This window comes from Grus americana, chromosome Z (assembly GCF_028858705.1).
Source record: "Grus americana isolate bGruAme1 chromosome Z, bGruAme1.mat, whole genome shotgun sequence".
Classification (NCBI taxonomy): domain Eukaryota; kingdom Metazoa; phylum Chordata; class Aves; order Gruiformes; family Gruidae; genus Grus; species Grus americana.
In genome coordinates this window covers 20,274,894-20,297,247 of record NC_072891.1, presented here as the reverse complement: position 1 = coordinate 20,297,247, position 22,354 = coordinate 20,274,894, and the positions used below count along the sequence as shown (strand labels likewise).

General features: G+C 39.1%; 1 protein-coding gene across 2 annotated transcripts in view; it reads left to right on the top strand.

Moving 5' to 3' along the window:
- PLPP1 (phospholipid phosphatase 1) overlaps window positions 1–22,354 on the top strand; it is a 67,349-nt gene that overhangs the window by 40,652 nt on the left and 4,343 nt on the right. For both annotated transcript variants that reach the window (XM_054808809.1, XM_054808808.1), the window contains exon 4: window positions 10,892–10,949. In XM_054808809.1, coding sequence (XP_054664784.1) covers window positions 10,892–10,949 — 58 coding nt within the window. The remainder of the gene's footprint in view (window positions 1–10,891; window positions 10,950–22,354) is intronic.

Sequence of the window (22,354 nt, the reverse complement as noted above, 5' to 3'; positions counted from 1 at the left end):
TATCTAAACAGCCTCATCATGGCATCATCTACCTTCTTCAGCACCACTGGATGCAAGTAATCCTGGTTAGATCTTCCTTGACTAGATAGTACGTCTCTCCTCTAAACTTCACTACTAGGCATGAAGACCTGAGAGGCTGAAAAGATCTTGTTGGAAAAGACTTAAAAACTTGAGGCAAAGAAGGAGGTATCAAGTACCTTTGCCTTTTCTGTTCCCTTTGGCATGGCATAGCTCACCCTGTTCAGTGGTGGGCACGCATTATCCTTTGTTTTGCTGCTGACATACCAGTTGAACACCTTCACATTGCCATTTGTATCCCTCACTAGCTCCAGCCTTGGCCTTTCTAATTCCTTCTGTGCATGCTTGTGTGATGCTTCAGTACTTGTCCTCGGTAGGCAGTCTATTTCTACCTCTCATGATTTTTTGTGTATAAACTCAGTCAGGTATTGCTCACTGAATCAAGATGGCCTCTGGTTATTCCTGCTTGTTTTCTTCCAGGAGGGGATGGAATGTCTTTGTGCTCTGAGGAGGTTGTCCCTGAAATCCTACCATCTAATGGTTACTGCAACCAGGGCTGTTGCTGACATGTCCAACTAGTTCATCTTTGCTCCTGAGCAACAGATTAGCAGAGAGCACTTTTCCTGTTAGGCCTGTCCAACAGCAGTGTCAAAAAGCTGTTTAATTGTTCGCACCCTGTCACGTTGCCCTTCCAGCAGATTTTGAGGCTGCTGAATTTCCCTGGGAGAGTCCTTTCTGGATAGGAGATGCCTGAGTTTCTATGCCTCCAGTCTCTAGAAATTGTCATCTGTACGTCAGTATTGGAGATGCGCAATCTAACTACTGGATTATAACATATCTTGGGGTTGTCATCCTCTCATCCTGTCTGTCCCCCTTTTCTGTACAACAATTACTTACTAAGCCTGAAAGGAAGACTTAGCAATTCTTCATATTCTTCAGCCTTGGGCAAGACTTGAACCTTGGCTTCCTAACATCTAAGCGAGCTTCTTCCTTGCTGAGCTTTGCTAATGACTTTGCATTTCCTTTTTATGCATCTCCAGCTGTACCTTATGATAAGTTAAAAGGAGAAGGGTCAACATATGGTTTAATTTCTTGAACCCTTCAATTCACTGACTTTTACTCTCAAGCTTATTTGTCGAGCTTTCATTTAAGGTGCAGATCTGGAGGTGTTCCAATCTTCCTGTCTCTTAAACCATCCTCCATTGAAGTATTGTTGGCTTGTTTCTGTTCTTCTGTTGAGATATAGACATGAGGGCTTTTTGTCTTGTTCTTATATAATATCTGTTCCAAACTGGATTTCATAAATGCCAGATGTGTCCCTTTGTGATGGAATTTTATTGTCCTTTTCGACTGCAACTGAAAAAATCTGGATTGAATTTTAAATCTGTATAATTTCTGGGTCTTGCTTTACAAGTCTTCATGAACGCAGTTCAAAACTTTCTTTCACATTTTGAAACTGATATACTGCCACTAGTTCCGTAACAAAGGGGTTTCGGTGTTGTACAAGGAGACAGCTCAGGTTTCTACTCCTGAAAGTAGAGGGGGCAGTGTTCATTAGAAAAAAAAAAAAGCATATAGCAAACATCTCACCCCCCACTTTTTTCACGTTCTCTAAAATGAAGAAAGTAGAGGTATTAACATGCATGTAGCAACATTCTATAATTTTCAGGTAAACCAAGCAGCTTTTTTCATTCCAGGGATGTAAAGTGTTTAATTTCTATGCTGTTGAGACATGGAACAGTTGCAGATGGAAGGCATAAGCATAACATGTTCTTCCTTGATTAACACAGTGCAACTTTGGGAGTAGAAAGTTAGAAGTTCACATCTTTTCCAGAGAAGAATGTGAGAATATAAGTCTAAACAGTCTTTTGACAGATTAGCCCTTTAAGCAAACAATTTTAATTATGATAGCAGGTTTCTAACTAACCAAGTAAGATTGTATGTATTATGCATGTGCATACTTACCATGTCTTGCATAACCTCTGCTTCTGAGCCAATAGAAGGTGGTGCAGGTGATCTGCAAATGAGTACTAACAGTGGATGTACTTAAAGTCATTGCCTTAATTCTCTTCTATAGTCTATATTAAAAGGCATTTGCTGTTAAAACTTTTTGTAGCTGAAGCTTGAGTCACATTGTAAATCGGTTCTGAGGACATGCTTTAATTTTTCAGAGCTTTAGAATCAAATTAGAACAAAATAATTTTTTTATTAATTGTTCCCAAAATCCATGTTCTCCCTTAACATGATGGTTGAATATAAAGGAGGAGGAACAGAACAGTGGTATAGGTATTCAGAACATGAACTGGATACCAGCATGTTCATTTAGGCTGCTAATGTCCTCCTCTTGTAGTCATGCTAAATTTGGTTGCAATGTGTGGTACAGTTTCCTGATTTATCCTATTGCTTTAACACTGGTTAAACTAATTCCCATCAGCACACTTTCTTGTACAGTGTGAAATGCTATTTTTTTTCCATGTGTAATAGTCTTGGGTATGTGCTAAAGGACTCTTAATCTACCTGCTCAGGCTTCCTGAGTTTACTAAATTTTGTTTTTCCTTGGATGCAGTATTTATTGCTTTTCAGCTGAGCAGTGCAAGTTTGTCACAATAATGCAGTCACTGACTCTAAATGTTTTTGTTAGACACTACTTTTTAACTTTGTTTACTGAGTATGGATGTTGGGGTGAGACCTGAAAGTTCAGAGTTCTGGGTTTGGAGTAACGCTGAAAACCTGGTGACCAGGGAGATCCAAGAAGCTGTCCTTCCTGATTTATTCATCAGCTCACTGAGCACATCATAAACAAAAGTGAAACCTTTGAACCTGACGTGGTAAATATTAAGCCGTGTTGTACAAGTCTAGCTACGTCAGAGGTACTCTGTGCAGTCTGAACTCCGTTAGGCTCCAAAGCCGGGGATGTGTATGCATGTGTGAAACACTTTCTCTGAAGTCGAGTTTAACTCTGGATAGTTGAAGTTCTCTCATTTCGGTCTGTCACTTTGTTCTGTTTGTGGTAACATGTAACACAACTGTTAAGGTTCATAATTAAAATTGTATTACTAATGTACAGATTCATAATACAACTCAGATGTCGAAAGGAAAAAACAGTTCCCTACTTCAGTTGCTCCCATGCTGGCTGCACTCAAAACAAGCTGTGTGTAGTCTGCCACTGCAAACTGAAAGTGTAATCTTCAAAGAAGTCTTTAGGAAATTACAGCTGACTGTTTTGAACTTGATAATGTATTTCAGCACAATTGCCAAGGTGGTGCCCTTTGCCAATCATTTGCCACAATTTTATTTCAGCTTTGTTTAGAGCTCTTTTGCAGGTTGTACTCCTGCATGCTGGTGAGTGCAGTTAAATCAGTTGGAGCAGTTCCCAGTAGTGAGGCACCCATTCCAGGTGGCTGGTTTGGGGCTGACCTGCATAAATTTGGTTTGAAGTTCAACCAGACTTTTGAAACTCTAATGTTGTCTGTCCTATGTACACCTTCAAAACTGTAACTGTGTTGGAAAAAAAACAGCCAAAGCAAAAAAAGCCACCAAACTTCATACATTACTTCCATTTCAATGAATACTTGTGTTTTACCCTATTTCATTAGATAGCCTTTGCATTTGGTTTGCTTTGGAAATTTTAAACCTAAGCCAAAAGACTGGACATTTGCTTCAAGTTAATCCACTTCTATTAAAAAATAATTCCTGTCTCTCCCTCTCCTTCCTCCTCTCACCACCCCTCTGCTTGTTTCTCAGTACTGGGACTGTTTCTATGATGAAGCATTATTTTGCATTAAAATAACTTAGCTTGTATGAAATGTTCCAATATTTTGTTTTGAAACTTCTTAAAACTTTGTCAAAAATTAAACTGCACTTAGTCATTCAAGCATAACTAAATGAATTACTTATCTAATCTGGCAGTTTTTAACAGCATCATGAATCAGAAATTTCTTTAAAGCTGCTACAGATTTATTAACTGTTTGCTAGGGGCATACTGGTATGTTGTATATAGCATTCTGATTATTTCTGTTACGGAGCTTTTAACCTGTGAAGTGCTATATAGTATTGCAATTTATATGTTCAGGAGTTTTCATCACTGGCTAATTTAGTGGTTTTCACTTTTGAAAAGATATATGCAAAAAATCTCAAGGAGCTTGAATACCAAAGCAAGTGAAAGGGATGAATGGAAGGTCACATCTGTGTACCATTATTCAGATGGTGCAGCTTTTTCCTTAAACACTGCTTCTCATCCTTCTGTCATTACTGTTATTCAAAATGTAACATGGCTGATTCGGGAACACTTCCAGTCCTAACGAAATTATTCACCACTTCTGAGAACTGGAGCTTAGTCAGGGGACCTACACTTAATTTTACTTGGAAGGAAAAAGCTGAAATATGGTAGTGAATGAGAGTCTTTAAATATTTAAACTTTGGAAGCTTCTGGGCTACAGTAGATGATGAAATGGTGCTGTACTTGATCTAGAAGCAAAAAGAGCTGCCTTTGCAATAGAAATTAACTGGCAGTAGGAAGAATAAAATCTGAAAGGTGAATATGCTGTAACCAATTGAGATGCAGTTCTGCAATCTGGATGACGTTTCTGATCTTACATCTCCTTTGCCCTAATGTGAATTGGCCCTTCTCAGTGGTGATGGATAACATTCACTTTTGTAACTGAAAATAAAACTATTCAGCCTTTAGTGGCTTTCAGAAAAAATTGTGCTTGCAGTCTGTCTGCTATTTCAGTAGTGTATCATGCTTAAGTTCATTAGAAACCAAAATTTGTAACTCGTGTTCAGCCTAACCTGAAAATTATTTGGAAGCTAGCTGTGGCTAATCAAGCAGGTAGATGCATCTTCTCATTCTTTGCAGAATTTCACTGATGTGCAAAGCTTATTGTCAAGTTAATAGAAGGGAGAAGTCTCTTAAGATAAAACTTTACACACGTGTATAACTGTGTATTGCTCAAACAATATCATAGGAACTGAAATCCCCTTAATGCTGACTGTTCTCCTGCTGCCTCCCTTCCCTTTTTCCCCCTTTGAAGACTACAAAAACCTGTTGGGGGGAGGGTTCTGCACACTTCCCAAGTGCTTCATGCCCGAAGTGGTTTCTTAAAGAGGGAATAACAATCAAATCCCTGATTTAACAGGCATTATCTTTTTTTTGTTTGTTTGATTTCATTCCCTTTATGTAAAATGATAATAACACTTCTGTGAGTCTGAATAGTATTATGTGGATAACTTGTGCAGATGCGGTTAATGGAACAGAAGCCTGTAATCTCATGCATGTGAGAACAAACTATTAGTCCTTAGAAATGCTGATTTGAGTGCCTCTTGCTGCTATTTTCACTTTTACTCTTTCCTGAGAGAGGATTACAAGGAAAGAGAAGTAAAACAAAAAGTCCTGATTTTTTTTTTTTTTTCTGTTGGAGGAGGCTAACTAGAAATGTAGTGGAAAGCGTTTAACATTTCTGTGCTGAGTTAAACTGAGTGACAAAGTCAAAACTGGCAGAAGAGAACTTGTTTTGTAGTAGTTTTGCAATGTGCATGTGGAATGTCATTGCAGTGTGCCAGTTCATTGGACTTTGTAATATTGAGATCTCAGAACATACATGTTTGTGCATGATGTAAATGCCAGGAGTTGATAAGTTCTTGGTCCCTTGATGAAACTTTGGAATATTTGGAAGTTCAAGATGCAGGTTGACTGCTGCTCATTTGAAAGGGAAAAAATAGTAGAGGCATGAGATTTTTCTGTACGTTTATCTTACAGTGAAGTTTATTCTTCTAGTAGCTGCTGGTACAAACCACTGCTGACAGATACAGAATAGCTAGCTAATTAGTCATTGCCCAATTAGATTGTTCCATCAGTGTGTAATACTTCTGTTTAAATAAAAATTTACATGATATCTGCATATTTGGATGCATTGTGAGATATTTCTTCAGTTCCCAGAGAAGAAGGAAAAAACCAACAACAAACTATGCCAGCAGAATTTTTCAGACTTCAAATCTGGTCAACCTAGCAGTGAAGACAAGCGTTGTAGCACTCATAACTGAGTAACAACTCTTCATATTGATCCCTGAGCTTAGGAAAATGTTAGTTTATACCCATGTTTCTTACACTGTCTGCAGGGCTTGTTTCAGAAGATGGCAGGGAGAAGGGTGGTTAGAAATAATTAGAAAAAGATTGCCTGTTCCTTCCTAGGACCTGCTAGATCTGTTTTATGTCAATAGGATAAGCAGGGAACTTTCATTTGTGTAAGATAAATGTAAGGTAAGGTAAGATTAAGCCTGTAAAGGAAAAATGTGTAACTGTCTGCAAAAAAATGGGCATAGTCTCATATATTGTGTCAGCATTGGCAAAGTTTTCTCACTATCTACCACTACTTAAATGTGGATGAGTGGATGTACCCTTCACCCCAAATATGATTAGGGAATTGTGCAGATAGTTATTATTAGTTAAGTCTCACGTCAGAACACCTCTGTCAATACAGTTGCCCAGGTGAGGATTACTGAATTGGAAAGACTGGCACCTTTTTTCCTTTCTATAAGTGTAAGGCTTTGTACTGAAATGTGGGTTTAACTACTGGTGCAGAAATTGGGAATATTATCTTTTGAAAATGGGTTTCTGAGTAGTTGCTGATATAGTCAAATAGATGAACTGCTTGCGCATTTACTTAAACATTTCTTTGCAATAAACACAGAAACGCTTCAAACCTTTCAACTCCCATTGATCTTGAAAGTTGTGCTCATGCAAGTCTAGCCCTTGAGAAAAGAGTGGGTCCTGTGAAAAAATGTTGATTGATGAATGTAGAGAAAATTGACATTAAAGAATACATGCTTCAGCTTAAGCATAGGACTAGCACTTTAAACCACGTCCTCATGGCACTGAAATTCTAGGAATATTTCCCTGACAAGCATGTGCAGCTCTCTGGATTACTCAACACAGACGTGCTGAGCTGCAGCTCTGTCTGGCACTTATTCCCCTCCAGATCAATGGAACGGGTAACAAAAATGTCAGTGGAAGCTTTGAGTCAGACTTGGAGAATCCAGAGAACTGAGGATAGAAAGGACTTGCTGGCTAATCCAGTGGGTGGTTTTATTTGATGTGGCAGCGTGCATAATGTTTTGCTGGGCCTCCTGTTTTTCCTCTAAGGGATCACTCCATAATTCAGTAGTTATATTGGGAAGATTACCTTATCATTCAGCCTCTGCCAGGTTTATTGTGGCACCACAAAATACACTTTCTTCTGGTTTATCCCTTTCTACTGTCAATTCTAACACTATTTCTCACCATTTAATGCCCCACTGTGCTATATGTATTTAGCTATTTCCTAGTCTTGTGTTTCACCACAGCTATTCATTTTCCCTGTCAGACTCCTGCACATTGCTTAAATGTTTCTGTACATTCAGGTGTCCTTACAAAGACATCATATGGAGACAAGAATTCAAGCTTGTTTACTGAGCTCCAAGTGTTCAGTTATTCACTTATGAAATAATGCACTTTACAAAATACTGCCAAGCAGAACTTACTCCTTAAAATATGCTTTCTTGCAAGTGACAGTGTAAGACACATGATCCTTCTATTTGCTGTGTTATGTTCTGTTTTTCTACTAATTGAAGAAATGGTACCTTCTATCAGGTAGGCTCTGCTCCCAGTGCTAAGTTGCCTTTGTGCATGGAAGGGAATAGAATGGAATGAAATGGTTGTCAGTGTCAAGTTCTGCTAGGTAATCTCTCTTAGACATGCTTATCTGGAATTAGAAATCCTGACTAAAAGTACTGAGTGCTTCAATTATTTCTTGTAGGAAGTGTTTGTACTTTGATTATTTTTCCAGGTAATCTTTAAAAATTCAGACTTACAATAACAAACTGTAGTGATTAATTGTAATCAGTCTTACGGCAACCTTTTTAAGAAAATATAGTGTCTTTACCATAAACCATGTGAAATTTGTCGCAAAACTAAGTTTTCAGAAAGCTAAACAGCCCTTAAATTACCTTGGTTTAAGACCTTTTTGAGATGGCAAGCTGTACTGTATACTTTGGAAACTGAGAGTATACTTTAGACCTCAACGGAGACCTGAAACTGGTTTCATATTACTAAAGGCATTCTTCTAACTTGGTAGTAATATATTGCTCAAATGGAAATAATTAAAGCTTGTGCTTTTTTCTGTTAAAATGAAGCCTTGTTCCTCATATCAGAAGTGATCCATGAGGTAGGTATTGATGGAGAAAAAGGCATCCATCTCTGCAAAGCTGTTCTTTTGATGTCAGACTCTGCCATTTTGGAAAGAATCAAAACAAGACTTTGCACTTACCAACTGTATTTCATGACACTACAATTTCACTGGATAGTGTTTGAATATTCATTTGAAAAAGATGTCCTGAAATCTAATGTCTAAACTCCTACTGGGATAATTTAGCCTTTCTTTCATTAGCAAATGGTAGGGAGTTTGAGAGTTGTCTACCATTTTATTGATAAATATATTTTCTTCTAATACCCTGTATTCTTGGGACTAGTAAATACTGGTTGATTTTTTAAATTCAAAATGCATTTAATTTTTAAATGCTGGCTCATGGCAAGCCAGCACTTGCAGTATGATTGCAAAGAAGCCTGGGCTATGCAGCCGCTTGGCTGGTTTGATAGACAGGATGTTCTCCTGGCTTTGGGAAGACATTGTTTGCATGCTGAGGAATCGTTGGGAAACTTTTCCATTGTCAAACTTAGTGTTTCAAAGGAGTTTAAGATTTTTTTTTTTAATATGTCTGTTTTTTAAAGAAGTCTAGAGACAGCAGTATTGCCAAAGAAATTTGACTGGGATTGCACAATGTACAAGTTGGATCAATACTTTGTCCCAGTTGTATTTCTGGCAATACTTCATGTGCTAAACACAACATTTTCAATCATGTACAGCACACTTATCTACATCTGATGAGAATGCATTCAAATTTTGTAATCTTCAACTTGGAACAAAGCATTCTTAATGTTACATTGGACGAACACATTCCTTAAAGAATGCCAGTAGTCAACACCACCTTTAAAATGGTATAGGAATTCAAAAATAAAGAATTGTACTTATTCCTTCTCTCACTTATTAGCCTTCTGAATTCCTTCAGTTGGCAACAGGTTGCCTTCAGGAAGTGTAGGAAACGTCATCTTACGGACAACAGGAATAGCCCCAAAGTCAGCGGATAAAATATTGGCATAGGAGCCAGGAATTCCTTATCCTGTATTTCTGCTCTGTAGAACAGCATGCTTTGCTTTCGTGGCTCAGATGACATGTTAGTCTGAAAGATAGAGCTCTTCAAAATGCCTATTCTGTTGGCTTTCATAGTGGACTCTTGCCTAGAGATTTTTAACGGGTGAAGAGTTAGAGTACTGAAGTAGATAAGGGATGTCTAGCTAAAATGTAATCTTAATGGTTTTGAATTTTAAACATCTGAAGATAACACACAATCAATACATCTGTGGGGGTATACACAAAAGCCATCTTATTCTTTTCAAGATTGTTTATTTAGTACCTCTGAAATGGAAAGCTATTGGCAGTGTTTTGAATCAACTATAAACTTAGAACTAAAACCTACAGAGGAAACTTACGTGGCTTTTTTTCTGATATCTGATGCGGTTTTGTAATGGGATACGTGCAAATTAATGCAGGAAGTTTTGCAGTTTCACTTGTGCACAAGATATTGTTTTATTGCTGCCTTTGTGGTATTTGAGTAGTGAATGTTTAACCCAATTGTCTTACTGCACATCAGAGCTGCCTTCATTACTCTGGATCCCAAGAGTAGCAAAGTTTCCCTTGACCAGGAATTTCCCTGCCCTGAGGCTGTCTGCCTGGCTGAGGCACCAAAACAGGAACCTGCTGGATATGGTGGAGGGCAGTCTGGAGAGCTATGAAACTTTTTCTTAAGTTGGCCTTGTTTGTATATGCCAAACTTAAGTGAGGAGCACTGTGTTAAGGTGGCTAAATAGCACAGAAGCCTGCCTGACACCTGGCTGATAGCCTGTGAAGCAGCACTGTTACAAAGTTCTGCACGTAAAGTAGAAAAGAATAGTTTAAGTACAGTTTCTTTCATCCCTCTGCTTACGACTAAGTTAGAAATATCTTTCCATTTTGCCTCTCTTGACAAAGAGGTGGGTGGGATTTGTTTTACAGCTGTGATACTCCGCTCCTCGCAGAACCCACCCATGCAGGGGAGCACCCTGCTGAAAGGCACCCTGGGCTCGGCATCAATTGTTGAGTCCCTTCACTCTGCACCAGCTAGAAGCCTTTATGAGTTGTAGGCAGTGCTGTCACTCTTTGAGAGAGCCAAGTATGAAGCTATTTCTACAAATATTAGAGGACATGTCATCTCTTGCTGTTGGCTGGCTAATGAACTGCCCTCCTGCCTTTCCCCCTGCCCTTCAATGACAGATGATCACTGTATGAATCAGTACCTTTAACAAAGGTATACATATGTATACGTGGTATAAACATCTAGATGTGAGTTGTTAACTGCTGCCTGTTGATGTGACCAAATGCAACTAGTTGTTTTGGGGTGATTAATGTGTCATTTGTTCTTATAATATTTACAGGATTATGATATTTATCAAGAAGATGAAACAAATACAATGCTTTACAGGACACTTGATTTCTAGCTTTGAGCATACGTTCACTTGCTGTTCAAACTTCACAGTCAAAGGGTTTGTAGTTACTACCTGATGTGGAGATCACTTGATGCTGGAATAAGATAGCTGCTGAGTAGTGAAGCCTGCTGTTTGTCAAAAGAAAAAGCATGGAGATGTTTGCATTTTACCGTTCACTTGTATAAGATAAATTAGTATCACTGTAGACTGAGTGTTGCAAAAGAAAAATAATGAGATGTCTGCTCTTTTCTCTTCCAGACTATCATTTTACTCTGGCCATTCTTCATTCTCAATGTACTGCATGCTCTTCCTAGCAGTAAGTATGCTCTTTTCATCTAAATGGCAACAAAAAGTATGTTAGTTACCTGGTACAAAAATTTAATAACTTACTCGGTGGCTTTGCGCAAGGAACATCATTGCTTTTGTAGGATGCTTGTCTGAAATAAGTGAAGATTTCTCAGAAGAAGTTGTAAGAGAACACCACTGATACTGGGACAAGAAATAGAATTATGTTTAATATGCATAAAAATAATATGATGGTTGGCTTGTGTGTCTTGTCTGAAATGAACCTGGTGACAAGTGGGTTTGGAAAATATGCCTCTACTTAAATTTAGTTATATTGGAAGTATTGCAAGCCATATAAAAATATATCATAAGATAAGGCTGACTTAATGAAATATGTAAAGCCTGTTTAAAAACCAAAAAACCTAAACTTAAGTCCTGATGAAACATGGCTGGGCCCATAAGCACAAAACAGCAGATAAAATTGATTTTTTTAAATTACTTGTAATTTTCTCCTATCTTTTAGGGACGGGGAGGGAGAATGAGGGAAGCAAGGAGACAGATCTGTCTGTGGAAGTAAATACTAATAAGATCAATTCACTAATGATTTAATTGGAGCCTAATATATTTCAGTTCAAATTGTTCCAAGCGAGCTAGGGCAAATTATCTTCACTCCTAGGATAAGCTTTGTAATACTGAAAGATTGATTCAGTTGTTCTCTCCCGGCTAATTTGTAACACAGAAGATATTAACCAACTTTGTACAATTTTTTGTTATAATGTAGTTGTAAAATTAAGCTCTAGTCTTGGATGTAATATTGCTAACATAATACATACATGCCAGGATCTTCACAGAGCTCAAATTCAATTTGCCTTCTCATCTTGATTGCATTTTTAATTTTTTCACTGTCTCTTGGTAATAGTATAACATTCACAGGACTGGACAAATTATTCAAACTGAACAAAAAACTCTACAACCACATACAGAAAGGGGTGGATCTTCAGTATGACATAAGTATTTTCAAACTTTATTTTCAAATAAAGCTTTTTTGGAAGTCCAGTGTTCAGTTTGGATCTATCATTGCAGTTTGTTTATGGCTAAACCTGTTCAATTCCTCTCCCCTCTCTTATCTGTCTTTATGTAATGTAAATACAAAGAGTTCATAAGAGTATTCTGTCCTGGGTTTGACTAGAATATAGTGCAACTTCCTGTCTGTCAGGTTTTCTTTAAAAACAGTCTGCAAAACGATATACGTGCACTTGTGATACGAGTCCAAAAACAAAACCACTATTTCCATAGTACAGTGGAGCAATTACTGCTATGTAGCAACCTAATACTGATTTGCTCCATTGGGTTCAGCCGTACCCTTCGGATCCGACTTCACCATGCGTGGTTTTGTTGAGCAACGAGAGACTGTGATACTGCAACCTCTCAGAAGCACAAACTTAGAGACAAGAAAAAACTTGCTAGGTGTGTGGCAATATGTATGGTTTATAATTTATACTGACTAGATTACAGTCATTTGGCAGGGATCTGAATCTGTCTGAACTTTTACCTCTGTCACATGTATGTGTTAGGAAAGTTCTGCTTGCTGCAGCCTGGGGCGATGGTGGTGGTCAGGAAGACTTCTCAGCTGGTACAGACTGAGAGGAAGGAGTTGCTAGTTTCAAACCTTGCATCTGTTAATTAAAACCTGTGTGTGCCCCAGCTACCTGTCCCCCAACCACCCCTCCTACCCCTGCTGCACCACTCCCCCACCCCCCATAATACTGAGGCCATCTGTAATTGAATACAATATAATAGAAGATGTGCTGAACAGCTTGGACAGCAGACCTTGTTTGTTTAACCTACTAGGATTTGAAAAAATGCAGCATTTGGCAAGAAAGTCAAGAATTCTTTATTTTGAAGATACTAACATCATGTGGGTTGAATAATGCTTTCTGTAGTTGCCTGTGGCATGGTTTTTTGCAACTATTCAAAGGAGCTTGTGCGGAGAGTTCCTGAACAGGCAACTGTGAACCTTATCTGTCTCAGGGCTTTCTGTGTGAGCTTCACTCTTAGCAGCCCTCTGCATGGGGGAGAAGTGGAAGTCAGATCCATCCTCTGAATGCCACATTGAAATGCTGTAAAGCCAGAGCTTGTGTCAGTTCTGATTCAGCAATGAGATAAAACTTGCTGTGGCTCGGCATGCTGCTACAGAAACTGTCTTTGTGTTCATTCGGATCTGTAGTAACTGCAAGATGACATGGCTTTACTTAGCTCCCTTAAACTAGAAAGGCAGGAATGTCTTTAACAAATGTTATGTTAAAAGAGTTAAACAGTAGGTGTTGTATTGGAGATGAGTTTGTCATTCAGTAAACTTGTCAATATGTAGCCAGAGCCCTGGCTGGAGAAGGCATTCTTCATCCATTCCTGCACCCCAGTTTCTTGTCTCTGTCTGAGCTGTTGCCCAGTACAAATAAGAGGCTTTGTGGAGATTAGACTTCTACTTTCTTCTGTCCTGTAATAAGATTATTCACCCAGAAACTGTTGGGAGCCCTTCGTAAGGACATCTGAAGAAGGCTAATGACTCCTGTGCAGGATGTTTTTACCTTGCTAACACAGCATTACTGCATACCAACCTTTGCATTGAATGAGGTCTTTTTATTAAAAAAAAAACAAATTTAAGAAAAAATACAGATGTCTTCAAGCAGACAGCTACTGCAGGAAGGTGAGGAAAACACCTTTCTAACCCTCCCCCTTGCCCATGTGGCAAGGCACAGTGCTGCCAACTGGCTCGAAACCAAACCCAAGGCACTTGATAACCTGTTCATTAGCTGAACTCTGATGCTGGCTTTATCTGCTCTTTGCACACTTACTCCAGCTGCAGACTGAGTCATGAGCAGGACAGAATTGTTAGCATGTGGCATTACTCATAGGCAGTATTAATCATAACCAGACACTAGCATGCTGGTTTCTGGAGAGACTGGAGGAGTCTGCTTTCTGCAGTATGCACAGATGGCACACTCTTAAGTGTTACTTGCTGAACACGTGTTCTGTGTCAGGTTATGCATCTCAAAAATGAGGGAACATTTTAGGGGAATCAAAGAGGAAATGATCTCTGCCACAAGCAGCACCAACACTGCAACCGTGAAATGAGATGCTTGAAGTGTGTGGCTTTATTAAAGCCACCCTGCAAAATACTAGGTGAAACAGTGAAAAAATTTCTGCGGCTTCAGTTACTTAAAGCAGAATTGCAAAATAGAAACAAGGTGAACTGTAGCTTTTTTCTGTTCTGTGTGCTTGCACATGATGTATTAAAAATGAATGCAAGGTAGTTCAGCAGCATTTTCAAATGCTTTAGATGTGTTAAACCTTTGGTGACAGGAGAAATTCCACAGGTCTCAGGGGGAACTGTGGTACCTGACTTCTGACTGCATGGCTTCACTGGTATTGGGAGAAAAAAACCCCTGCAATTTTGAACATAATCCTGTACTGCATGTGCCACTTCATATAAGGACAGTACATGGAAACACCTGACAGCTCAGGCTTTATATTTAATGTGAACAATGTTGTTGTTGACAAAACCTGTAATCTGTAGGTGCTGCTGGGTGGGTGTTTTTTAGGGATGTTGTCACTTTAGTGTCTTCATATTCTGGGGGCCTCATTACCCTGGAAGCAGAGATTTTATCTAGGTGGTCTCTCATTTTCTTGCTTCAGGACCATATAGAAGAAAATGTGTGATTTGGTTCAGAAGGAAGGATAGAAGCTGAAAAGCTTAAAATTACAAATTTGAAAGTACATAACTTGTTTCTTTACCTCTTTTTAAATTCATGAAAGAATATCATGCCCCATGAACTGTTAAAAATGAATAGTCTATGCAAGCACATATCTGGGAATTTGAAGCATTTCTCCTTAGTTTGTCTTTTGGTTTGTGGAACAGCACTGGAGAGCAGAACTTGACTTTTAACTCAAGGAATGGAAATACTTGGTATGTAATTTGTACTCATGTCTTTCTGGGAGGACACAAATAACCTTTGTTCCCCAACATTTACAGTTACATAATATTGTCTTAAGTTCCTTGCAGGAGCAGCATTCACCTTCCATGCACGTGGCAGTCAAGTTTTTAAAGGTTATCTAAATAAAAGGAATGAGTTTGTGATACCATATCAACTTATATCCATAATTGATAGCTGCTTCATTAAGGTAGCCCCAGTTTAAAGCCTTTTATGGCAAACAATAATTAATCTACTTTTTTATTTTTTCGCCATGTTTGAATTGTCAGTGTGCTCATGTGCAAAATCTGTACTTGAACTGGTCTCATGTAGCTTGTTGTACGTGACTATCTGGCATCAGAACAGAAGCAAGGGCAGTGCCTACTGCAAATCCCCGTGGCACCTGCCTTTGAGAAAGGAGGTTTGCTCATCTGCAGAGTAAGGAGAAGAATGTATTAATTCTGTTTCATGAAACACTTATCTAACAAGTTCTAAAAGAACGATAAGATAGAAGTGTGTGGGTGTTGAGTAACTTTAGGGAATGTTAAATAGTTTATATAATCTACCTATTTAAATAAGCAGTAATGTATATCACTTATTCTTACAGCATAGAGATCACTGCTACATTTTTAACTGGATGTTATGTTGCCATGAACCTGTAAAAAAAAGGTGGTGTGTCTAGCTAGACCTGTTTAAGGCCTGGGTTTTCAGCTTACTTCCAGGTTAGATTTACAGTTTCTTCTAGTTTCCAACTCATTGATATATGGAATGAGTGAAACAGCAGAAAAAAATCTGCTTGCAGACTGACATGCCAGGAAGTTGTGGTGAATGTACTTTGAGATTCATTTGGCAGAGCTAGGTGGGTCAGTTTGGGTCCAGATGGGGCCGTTATCTCTGGGATGCTTTTGCCAACAGCAGCTTCGTGGAAACCAGAGGGAGTTTGAGCTGCAACAGTATGTGGGAACCCAGTGACCTAATAACAGATGCTGGATCCCAAATTGTCTCCGTCATCCCTTCCCCCTGCTGCTCCTTCCTTTTCACAGTTAAACAGATGGCACGATGTCTCCTGTATTAACAAAACTATTTCATCTTGGATTGGAGAATGGGAGGGCAAGTGTAGTTGAACACCTCTTCTAGTAATGTCAGCGTGACCAAATAGCACCCCTCCCATAGAGGGGGAGGTGCTGCAGTTAATCATAAGTTTTTGCTTCAACTTTTTTTTTTTTAAACTTATGGCTGAAAGCTATTCTAAATTAAAATACTAAATGCATGCTGTCTTCAGGAGTGAGAATGATCCCACTGCAACTGTTGCAGTTGGCAGAAATGAGTGGGGCCCTGAGGATCAGGTTGCTGTAATGGAGTCGGTCTTGGCTGTAGCTGGCCTGGGCACTTCCTTGCCTGCGCCTAACCCAGGATGAGGAACAGGGCTGCAGAAACTCAGCCAGGCTGCCCTGCTATTCTGGGGATGGCAACGTGTTTGTGTTGCTCAGGCTTGGTATGAAAGGGGATGATGAATCTTTGCACAACATAAGTGGCTCTCAAGCTCTCCCACAGTTCATCAGGAAAGAACATCTTGTGTGTCCAAGGACGCAGGGAATTACAGATGAGAATGGGAAGGCGACTGGTGTTTCAGTGACTTGGGCTCACATCCTTCTTTTGCAGAGAGATTGGAGGCTAAACACAACTGAAAGCGAGGTTTAGGCCAGTTTTTGTTCTCGTCGGCCTAAATGTGCCGATTAACCTTTGTTCCTGAAATCTCTTAGTTATTTTATGTTGAGGACTAACTAGTCTTCAAAAACTAATGAAAAGACATTTGTCACTGAAAATGTTTTGTTTGGCTGTAGATGTCGGTAGTACCCAAGCACCTTACTTATAGCAGAGATGAAAAATAAAGGGTAACTGGTCATGCTGTGAGGCTCAAGTATGGAGGCGCTTGTGCTTCTACTTGTATGTGTTCCTAGTATTCTTTTAATATTGGGATTTAGAATTTTTAACACTAAGCAAACAAAGCAAAACAACTTTTCCATAGTTTGCCTGGGAGTTACAGCTGTCAGTAGTGATGAGATTATTGTGAACTGGCTCCTGTAGAACTGACCTGAAAGCAACACCTCGCAGTCCTTAGATTTTTTAGTGAAGGTTTCTGTAACTAGATAGCCACAACAGAATAATACTTTCTCCAAGTAGAAGGAACACATTTAGGGTTTTTTTCTCATCAGAAAAGAGCCAAGTGTTAGCATTTGCAATGGAATAAAATGTTATTGTTTATCCTGCTTTATGGTAAAATGATGTCAATAAATAATTATTTCTGCAATGTACAGCCAAGTTGAGGCTGTAGGATTAAAACCCCAAACCCCATTACTTGTCCAGTGGGAAATGTCTGTACAGAATAGAATGATTGTACTTCTGATATTGAATTAAGAGTTGGGATATTACTAGTGGCAGACAGGATTTTTTCCCATTGCATCGGGGACAGCTCTTGCACATCAATTGCCTTTTGACAGCAGCATGCAGATATCTTAGAGGCCAGAGTAGTATATATTCTGCCTTTTCTCACTAGTCTGGTCATTTTTTCCTGTTAATTCAGGTGTCCAATGGATCAGTTCTGTGTACCAGATCACTGTAGGGTTATTCAGACATCAGAGCTGGCACAGGGGAGTCAGCAGGAATACATGGTTAGAGTAAAAGGGACAGACCATCCCTCTGAACAGCAGCCCAGATACACCTCCACCTTGAAGTAATGGCAAACCTGTATCCTTTTCCTTCACTGGAAGAGGAAAAATTAATTCTGAAATGTTGTTTCTTTTTCCTTTGTTTTCTACCCAATCAAAATAAAATTTAAGAACAGATAATAATTGCAGATATACCAGGGATCATAAATATGTATTTATTAAGAAAAAGCAGAGATCTCATTAAAAAGACAAAATAAACTTCGAAGTCTTGAGTTGCTTTTTTTTTTTTGTTTAAGAACCCCAGCTCATGAGTAACTAACTCACGAATTCTGCTACATCTCTGTAGTGCTTTTATAATACAGTTTTCTTTTTGGATGTGAGCCTGTTGTGTTTAAAATTACATGGACTAGGCATTATGCAGATTAACATCAAGCTTCACATGAAACAAACTGCACATTGATTTCTGGTTTGCAGGCAGTGTCTTGTTGGTTGCTGCCTAGAGCTCTGTGTTTATTCATGGATACAGTACTTACAGGTATAAAACAAGCTGATGGCATTTATATGTAATATTTCCATAAATACAAGATTCTATATGACAGAGTATTTCTCAGCACAGCTTGTGGCTCATGGCCATTGTTTTGTGCTCAGAACTGCAATTTTAAAACCATTTCCTGGATTTCTTACACTTTGTGAATTCCAGAATTTGTGCTAGCTGAAATATGATGAATAGCTTTTATACAAAGTTATCTGAATAACAGCTTTTATACAAACAAGTCTCTGAAGTTTCCTCTAACATGCAGAAAGGCAAAAGCTATTTTCCGCACCTTCACAGAAGTAGACAGCTTGGAAGATCTTTGAAGGGGACTTTTTTCTCCCGTTGCCTAGTTTGAGCAGGGCAGAGGTGTCTTGGCCTGTACTGCTGGATTATTGAGCAGGACCGGAACAGGGAGATGGCGGTAAATCCATCTAAATGTTCGTTTCCTGTTGCTTTATAGCATTGTGCAAGAGTCCAGGGCAAACGTCTCAGCTCTTTGATTCTCTTGGAAGATCCTGTTTAATTAACTGGTTGTATCAAACATACTCAGGTGTAAACTGTGTCTTGCAGAAGTGCGTAGTACTGTGGTTACTGGAGTCCCCTCTCCTCACAGGAAGGCAGTGATGCTTATTTACTGATGGAGGGTGGACAGTTACTTTGGCACTTTGTGCATCTACTCAACTTCAAAATGGAAGACTTCACAACCCTAGGAGTGGGGGAGGTTGTGTCCTGTAAAGATGTCCTTGGGATATCCATAGAAATGGAATTTTCCTAGCCTACAACTGTGTCTGGATTCTCAGCCTTTATTCCTAACCTCAGGTCTCCTGGAGTATTTTGCCTCAGCTTTTATCCTATTACTCTGAAGCTGTTTTTTTTCTGAAGACTTTCAAACACTGGTGCCTCCATCTTCCTTCTACCCCCTGCCTCTTTAACAAAACCACCAAAACATAGTACCTTCATACCCCTGCCTCCACCCCAGAAATCCCAAAGCCAACCACGTACATGTATAGACACACACTTGAGGTGGCTTATGCATTACTGCTTCAGAGCTGCTCGATTTGGGAAGAATCCTTATGGTGGATTTCCACAGCACCGATTACTGTTTGTGGCTCTTGGGACTTTTTGTGTCAGGGGAGTTGTTTTGAAGTATGAGCTTTTCTAACTGTAGTCAATAATGGATCCAAATACTAATTATAACTGCAGTAGGACCTTGTGCCTGTTAAAGCCCTGTGGCAGTACTGCTTTGCTCTTTTCTTAATGCTCAGGCAGATACCATGAAACCAAAGTTAGACAAGACTAATGATAAAAACACTAAGCTAAGTAAATGTGATTTACTTGCTCTCTCCCCAAATACGCATCAACTACTATGGTCTCTCAAAGTAGAGCTTATTTCATAAGGAAGCTGACTTTCTGCACCTTTGTTTCTCCTCCAGACTCTTACTATTTGTACTCAAATTGAGGAGTGTGAGTGTTCTCATTTCCCTGTATCACAAGGGAATTTTCTCTCTAGGAAAACTGTATTCTCTCTCTGTTTTGCTATTAAGTTCATGATGCTGTGAGCATATTAGGATTGAGAAGACAAAAATAAGAGGGGAGGATAGGTACAGCTCTAAAGGGAAAGTTTGCTTTTATTCCTTAAGACAGAACAGGACACCTGTAGGAAATGAGATTAGCATGGCCTTTTGGTATCAGGAAATATAAAATCCTATTGAAGAAAATCCAGTTTTGAAAAGTGACAGAACAGATCAATTGGTACAAATCCTGGGTGGGAGAGAAAAAAAACCCGCAAAAATTTCGACTTCCGTTCTTGAAGGAGGGATCAAAATGCAAGCTGATTTCCCATACCTTAATAGGCAAAACATTTTGCAGCACAGAATTTTTGTGTAATAGGATTTTTGGAAAAAAGCTGAGAAAGTATTGAATGAAAAGTGACTGAGGAATTTTAAGTATAGAAACTAAACATCTGAAATATGACCTTGGTTAATTGCGTGTGTAGGTTTCGGTAGGTTTAAAAGAATTTTGTGCCCTTAAGGTGGGGATGTGAGGTCACAGAATCATAGATACTAAGTTTTAGGAAATTTTCTTGTGAAGCCGCATGGTTACACCTCCAAAAGCCGCATCTATGGAATAAAAGTCACTGTACTTTAAAATTAGGTACACAGGCATGTGTATATTAATACTGCTTTGGTGGAAAGGCAAATACTTGAAAGCTATGCTAGAAACATTAAGAGTAGCAAGTAATTCTGCAGTTGCAGAGACTCTTCCATTCATGTCTGTGGCTTCTTGCAAGAAGCCACAAAGTGGCTCTAAGTTTCTCTTCATTCCTGTGTGTATTTTTAGAAATGAAGTACTAGACCATAGATTAAGAAGAAACTTGTGTTCAGGATGTGTGTGGTGTAGAGAACATATTTTTATTATAGAGTAAGCCTTAGCTAGTAGGGGAAAAAAGCTTAAGATTATTTAATCCCATTACAAGAAAGTTTCTACAAAATCTATTTGTGGACTTTAAAAAGAAGGAACAAAGCAAACATGAGAAACAGCAGGATGGAGGAGTGAAGAGAAATAGATCATAACTGAATGGTATTACTGAACAATCAGATGGATGCTCAGAAACAGGACAGCAGGGAAGCTCGTGTAGTCAAATAGCTGTCACCGATAAGAGCATGTTGCTCCCAGAATAGCTCTGGATGCTCCTACTGTGTTCATAGGCTCATAAATTTTTCAGCAGTAAGTGAAATGCTGGTAAGGGGCATTATAGTAGTATTAACCAGATGACAAAGTTCCTGGTGCTTCTGTAGATGACAAGTTTTACTTGCAAAGCTTATTCCTTTCTAGCAAAGAGACTTGGGTGGGGAGACAGGCAAGGATTTGCTTCTATTTCCCTTCATTAAGCCTGTGCTGTAAATGACTTCAGAGGAGCAAAAGAACCTGAGGCATGCTGTGTCTATTGGGAGCGGTTCTGTAAACAGCTGAAGTCATTGCTCTCTGTTAGTCAACAGGGTCAAAATTGTAGCAAGTGTTAATGCAGTATTAAAACTAGGACAGCTCTATATTGTGCATATAATGCTATATAAGGACTAATACTACATAAATGACTCTTGGGTATGCTTGGGTATCAACCCAAACCTTGGTTTGTATTTTATGGAATTCTAAGGCAAAAGCTCCTTCCTCTCTTTGGCTGCTTTATTTTCCTGTGCAGCCCTGCTGGCCTGTTGCAGCCCAAATCTGTTGCTGTTGTCTTTCTGAGAGGGAGCAGTGGTAGCAGGAAGAATCTTTGCAGGGGGAACGTGACTGCCTGAGCCTATTAAAAGCAGTGTCAGTTTGAAGCTACCTGCTTAAAAATAACATGGAATTTGCCATTGCAGCAGCTGGTTAATAAGCAATTACTCTCAACAAAAATAACAACTGGCACCAGAAGAACAGCTGCTACTTCTGAAATAAAACACAGCAGTGATCAGTCACACTGACACTTATCTGTGGTATGGTTTCTCACCCTTCTCACACTTAGTTTTAGCACAGTATAAATCCATCTGCTGGTAGAAGGTGCAAGAAGGGCTCTGGGTGTTTCCTGTACAGCTACTGGAGCTGGCGGTGTGAAGAAGCACCTAGAACTGATGAAGCCTGTAGCCAACTCCATGTCTTCTGCAGGTGATAAATCAGCTCCAGATCTTCTCTATGACTGAGATTACAGAAATTAAGTCTTCACATAGATGTTAAATTCAAGTTTCTTGTTTGATGCTTTGTCAACCAGAAAGAAAATCTGAATACGTGCTGTGTAAGGGAGGTTCAGATTATTTTACTGGTCATTCGGTGTTGTGGGCTAGCGTCTTTCCAAGTTTGCTTTTTGTGTGGCTTGCCTCATTTTTTTCCTGTTCAGAAGTAAACCTGATTTCCCACCTATCTGCAGTCACATAACTCTTTCTTTCTAATACGACTATAGATCTTTGCTAACTACCAGAAATGCTTACATGGAAAAAACTTATTACAGTAAGGTATTTTTAGCTGTTTTAAGCAGAATTTAGTGGGAAAGAGGAAAGAACAGCCAGTATCAAATCATCAGCCAGCTCTCTTTAGGCTACCAATATGTGCTCCTTGGACCCATCTCTGCTCCATTTGGCACTCACGTAGTGTTCTGGTCTACTGTTGGTAAATGCAGAAGTAGCATTAATATAAGAACATTAAAAAACCTTTTAACGAATTGTGCAACAGCTAATTTTTGAAGTGGCTAAGCAGTATTTTCCCTAGTGGTGAAATTAAGGCC